Below are 5,649 nucleotides of genomic sequence, written 5' to 3' on the forward strand. Positions count from 1 at the left end.
TGACTGTTCAAATGCAGAGTTTTGCGCACAGCAGAGTAATGCGTTGTGTGCGTGTGTGAGGGGAACAGGGTCACATCACAGGAGAGTGAACTGCCTGTCAGAAATCATAGCACGTCAGCCGTCTTAACCGCGGCTTGTGTACTGCATCATCACTGTGTCACGTGACTCTGTTTCCCTTTCGGGCTTGAACTGATGGTAAAACTAACAACACTATTAACTATCTTGATATTTACTTTAAAAGCTGAAGCGATTATGGTAAGGGATGTTACATTTCGGACACGTGCTTGTGGTGTTCGGCCAATCACAATGCACTGGGTCAGCTGGCCAATCAGAGCAGACTGTGCTTGTCAAAGGAGGGGGCTTTGTTGAAAACAACGTGTTTGAGAGAGGCGGGGCATAGAGGACCTACAATAATGTACAGTATTTGAAAAAATGTGTTTTTTGAACATTAAAGCATGTCAACATATTCTGTTACACCAAATAATGATCTTTAAAATAGCATCATATGACCCCTTTAATCATTACCAAGCATTTTGACCGAATGTAACAACATTATCATCCCACCTGAAGTCCTCCCTGTTGCCCATGTCCCATGCAGTAGGATGGCACACCACGTCTCTTCCTTCAGGCTTAATAAACATTGAGTTTGTCCAGAAGTTGTCAAACATTGCAGACATGTTTACAGACATAAAGAATTTTTCTGCCTCTTTAAACAGGCGGATTTCATCCCAGCCCTGAAATGGTATCAAATAATTAGGAAATAGAAAATAAAAAAAAGGAGCATGACCATTTACAACTCCAGCTAAAGAACAAAATGATTAGTAGCACAGATTACATGTAATCTTTGATCAAATAAAATGCGAACAGACCTTTAGCCTGGATTTTAAACATATATGAAGATAAAAGATAAAACCTTGGAGATAAAAGACGCTTAGCTTAGACCAAAAAGGTAATGAATAGAAATGAAAATGGTCACATCTTACCTGGGCCACCATTTTAGAGCTCACATCGATATCAGGCTTTTCTGGATACGGGATCATGAGAGGATACAAGTTGGTCCAAAACCTTCCCCACATATCACCTAAATGTGAAAAGTCATAAATGTCACCATTTGATTTTAAAACAACACTATATCCTAATAGCATATATTTATTCTTGTATATGTGATTTAATATCACTACTTGGACAATGCAAATGTCCAAAAAGTGATGTTCCATATATTACCAAGCAGGTGTACTGGAAGGCAAGCGTCAGAGGCGATGTGACCAGGATAGACATCTTGCAGTTTTGCTCTCACATAAGCATGAAGCTCTTTGTACAAAGGCAAGATCTAGAACATCATCATAAGATTGAGTTTTCTGAATAAAAACCAAAGAAAAGAATTTTAAAAACGAAAGTTCTTAATCATTTAGAAAATGTTTTCCCGATGAATCCTGGACTCCTGCTCAAAGTGATAAATTAATATAACGACATCAACAACAAAAAAAAACAACAACAACAAGCCTGCGAAGCTGTTGTCGTCCCATCCTGACAGATGACAGCTGTGACAACTAAGTGGAATCCCGGAAAATAAACCGTGGAACTTTGACCAATGAGAAAACGTGACTTGTATTGACAAATCTGGCCCGTTTAGAAACATTGCCATATGAAAGCGAACCGCACCGTGATTAAAATGATTACAATGTTGCTCTTTATTCTTGGTTTCAGAACAAAGAAATCGATCTACAGGTGTGAAAGCACCCTAAAAATGGTTCTTTAAAGAATTGTTTACTGAAAGGTTCTTTGGGGAACCAAAAATCTATAGCATCGTTGCATAAAACACCTTTTGGAACCTTTATTTTTAAGAGAGGTTTTCACCAACCTCCTGGTAAATGCGCCTGGCATCTTCCATAACTTGGTCTCGGGAGTAACTGTATTCGGGTTCATCGATGGTTTCATAATCCCCCCTCCAGTAATCTCCATGGTCTTCATAATCTTAAATAAAATGATGAGAAAAATCGTGAACTTAGTCAACCACCACATCAGTTGTCCATAAAATCAAAGCAGTAAAAGCAAAGGCATAATATAATTTATTATCAGGTAATATCAGGTTATTAAAAGCCTGTGTCATAACGTTAAGAACAGAGCTCAAACTGTTGAGTTTGGCTGCTTCATTCTTCAGGTCCACATATTTCTCATAAAGGGGTCTCATCTTCATCCCTGCGGCCACTCTCCATCCCTCCCACACATGTAGACGCTTGTCATAGTCCCTGCTGTTTGCCATGATACTCTCTAGGCCTAGTGAATGAAAAATGTATTGAAGTCCGGTAAACTGGCTCACTGATTTAAATGCAGATGGACATTTACATGTGGCAAATGCCTTTACTGTATGTGTTCCCTGGGAACTTCACATTGCTAGCAGTGAGATCTAAAAACGCTACATATGATACACAGTTTGGTCAAGTCAAGTGTCATTAGTCATTCAAATTTAAGAACATACACCACCGTTCAAAAGTTTGGGGTTGGTATATTTTTAAAAATAATTTCCAAGTCTCTTATGCTCAGCAACGCTGCATTCATTTGATAAAAAAATACAGTAAAAACAGTAATATTGTAAAGATCAGCAGCCATTACTCTAGTCTTTTGTGTCACATGAAATCATTCTAATATGCTGATTTATATAATATCCTCTTTTAAAAAAAAACATCGAACATACACCACCGTTCAAAAGTTTGGGGTTGGTATATTTTTAAAAATAATTTCCAAGTCTCTTATGCTCAGCAACGCTGCATTCATTTGATAAAAAAATACAGTAAAAACAGTAATATTGTAAAGGTCAGCAGCCATTACTCTAGTCTTTTGTGTCACATGAAATCATTCTAATATGCTGATTTATATCATATCCTCTTTTAAAAAAAAACATAAATTTTCTCACATCTTTTAACAATGAACCTGAGAATAGAAACTCACAGTTCCCTTTGTCTTTTTTTATACATTTATGTAATAAACAATTTATTATTGTAAATGTAATTTATCATTAATGTTCCTGTGGCTCAGTGGTAGAGCATTGCGTTAGCAGCGCAAAAGGTCGTGGGTGCGATTCCCAGGGAACACACATACTGGTAATGTATAGCCTGAATGCACTGTAAGTCGCTTTGGATAAAAGCGTCTGCTAAATGCATAAATAAAAAAATGAAAATAAAAATTATCATTAGGATGGTGCTGTATGTACGGCTAACATTACCTGGCTCCAAAGTCTGACAGTCAGTGGGATCATCAATTTTGCACACAGTTGCTATGTTGTAAATAGTGCTCATCTCTGACATGATGTTTCTCATCTGTGATACACAAGGCATTCAGGTCATATTGGTTTCGTCACATTTGCCATATTTCCACAGGAGAAGTGAAACACTACTGTATATATATATATATATATATATATAAAATATGAAAGACAATTTCAATGTCTGGGTGACATTGTAAAACATCAATGTCATACTTACTTCACTAGCCTTGTCCGGTGAAAGCGCCCCTGATCCTTTATCTTGGAGCTTTTGGAGCTGAATTTTAATCAGTGGGTCAGAGATTTGATCACTGGGGTAGGCACTGGACTCCTCAGACATCTTACTGTAGTACTCTCTCCAGATTGCATATGCTTCAGCCTAAAGAGAGAGTTGAAGAGAACATCCATATCCAGTCACCACTTAATGTTTTCTCCAAAAATGAGATATTTTGACATTTCAATCTTTGAACAATTTAAAAACTGGCTACAGAAGATAGACAAGGAACTTATCATGAACACACATATCCAGTTCCTACTGATGTTGTTCAATTAATATTTTCCCCCAGAATTAGATATTTTATGATGTCAGCAGTTTCAAGCAGTTCGCAGAAGAAAGAGAAATGCTCAAATTGATGCTCATCATGAACACCCATATCTGCAGAACAAAAAAGATGATCAACTTGTCTTGAACACCTACTAGTTACTACTGATGTTGTTTGATTAATATTTTGCCCCCAAATTAGATATTTTGTCATTTCAGTAGTTTAAAGGGTTACAACTACACTGAAAAAAAAAAAGTTTTATTCATCCAATTAAAAAACATTAGGGTAATGATTCACATCTATATTTTTTTACCTTGAGCCAATGAAAAATAAATAACTTGCCCCAAACAATATTTTCTATGTCTATAAAAAACATTTTATAAAACCTGGCACAAAGTATATTTTTCTTGTTGAAGAAAGTCAATTAATTTAAATTCTATTTTTGATCCAAACAAAAAATATATAGATTTAATCAAAACAAAAATTCTCATTTAAGAGATTTATTTTTATAGTTTTCATAGACATAGAAAATATTGTTTAGGGCAAGTTATTTATTTTTCATTGGCTCAAGTTAAAAAAATATAGATGTGAATCATTACCCTAAATTTTTTTTAATTGGTTGAATGAAACATTTTTTTCAGTGTAATTTCCACGTTAAATTTTTCCAATTAGTTAAACTAGCAAACTAAGAAAAAAGCAAACAAATAAAGGAACATTCATGCAATTTTCTGTTTTATTTTAATTCAATTCCAAATATTAATTTAAAAACACGACAAAACATGATTTTTTTAAAATCTGAAAACATTTCCCCATACAACATGAAAAACTAGTTTAACAAACTAACATAAAACAGTTTCTCTCAGAATCACAACAAACGGCATCAAAACTATATGGTTTTATTCCACTCGGAGTTCACAATATTGGCAGTACTGAATTTTAGGTGCTAACTCACCTTTTCCGAGGCTGAGCATTACCTGCTGAATAAAATATAAAGTGCTTTTCATACATTTCATCCAGGTGCACAGCATAAATCAGTCTGAAAAAATGGACATTGAAGGCCTGAGATCGGTCGGTTCATCCATTACAAAGTTTTCTTCCAAGATGATTCCCACTCTAGATGGGTTAGATGTGGACTTGCTCGATCAATGCTGAGGATTCTTACTGGAGTCTGTCTTGTCAGCTGCCTCCTAACAGAGGAAGAAACAGATCGATAAAGACATTATCAAGTCAGTTAGATAATGCTGTTTGTCAAATACTCAAGATCATATGCTGCGTTCACACCATGTTCTACTTAGAGCTGTTCATGTCCTTGGACCGGGAACTGTGCGTTTCTATGGCAACACTATCCATGCCTTAATTTATCTGCAGCAGTCAGGTACAGTGGTCACGTGATACAAGTAGAAGCTCTCAGAAAATTCCCAGATTACAGATGGTAATTATGAGTTTTACAAGGACATGAATTCTTTTTCCAAGTTGGAATCTTGTAATTATGGCAAATACAACATGGGATGAATGCACTTATACGTACCTGGCTTACTGTAAAAAGAGCTGGCCTTTGGGTGATGTCAGGCTTGTCTTGACAACTTTTCTGTGAAGAGAAAACATTAAAGTTACAGTCTTTATAAGGGCATCTGACTTAAGGGTTTACATTTAATTGTGCAGTGTGCCAGTCAATAAAGTGATCCTCCTCAGAACAGGTCTCAGTTAACCCACATGACATACTGCTGCTCTAGAGTTTTGCTGTGAGGTGGCATAAACATTTTAATGCATAAAGTAATTTAAATGTATGTACATTGTTTCGTTCTTGTATAACTTCCATGTTTGAACATAGAGACAGGGTTTCAC

General features: G+C 35.9%; 1 protein-coding gene across 1 annotated transcript in view; it reads right to left on the reverse strand.

Annotated features, from left to right (window-relative positions):
• Positions 1-3,637, reverse strand: part of LOC107569674 (angiotensin-converting enzyme 2-like) — an 11,654-nt gene extending 8,017 nt beyond the window's left edge. Inside the window, exons 1-7 of the mRNA XM_016255839.1 lie at positions 3,483-3,637; positions 3,224-3,317; positions 2,134-2,277; positions 1,862-1,974; positions 1,225-1,330; positions 984-1,081; positions 565-734 (exon numbers count right to left, since the gene is read on the reverse strand). Of these exons, the coding sequence (XP_016111325.1) occupies positions 565-734; positions 984-1,081; positions 1,225-1,330; positions 1,862-1,974; positions 2,134-2,277; positions 3,224-3,317; positions 3,483-3,602 (845 nt within the window). The 5' untranslated portion in view covers positions 3,603-3,637. The remainder of the gene's footprint in view (positions 1-564; positions 735-983; positions 1,082-1,224; positions 1,331-1,861; positions 1,975-2,133; positions 2,278-3,223; positions 3,318-3,482) is intronic.
• Positions 3,638-5,649: the final 2,012 nt, after the last annotated feature.

Source organism: Sinocyclocheilus grahami, unplaced genomic scaffold (genome assembly GCF_001515645.1).
Source record: "Sinocyclocheilus grahami isolate Dianchi unplaced genomic scaffold, SAMN03320097.WGS_v1.1 scaffold3.1, whole genome shotgun sequence".
Classification (NCBI taxonomy): Eukaryota; Metazoa; Chordata; class Actinopteri; order Cypriniformes; family Cyprinidae; genus Sinocyclocheilus; species Sinocyclocheilus grahami.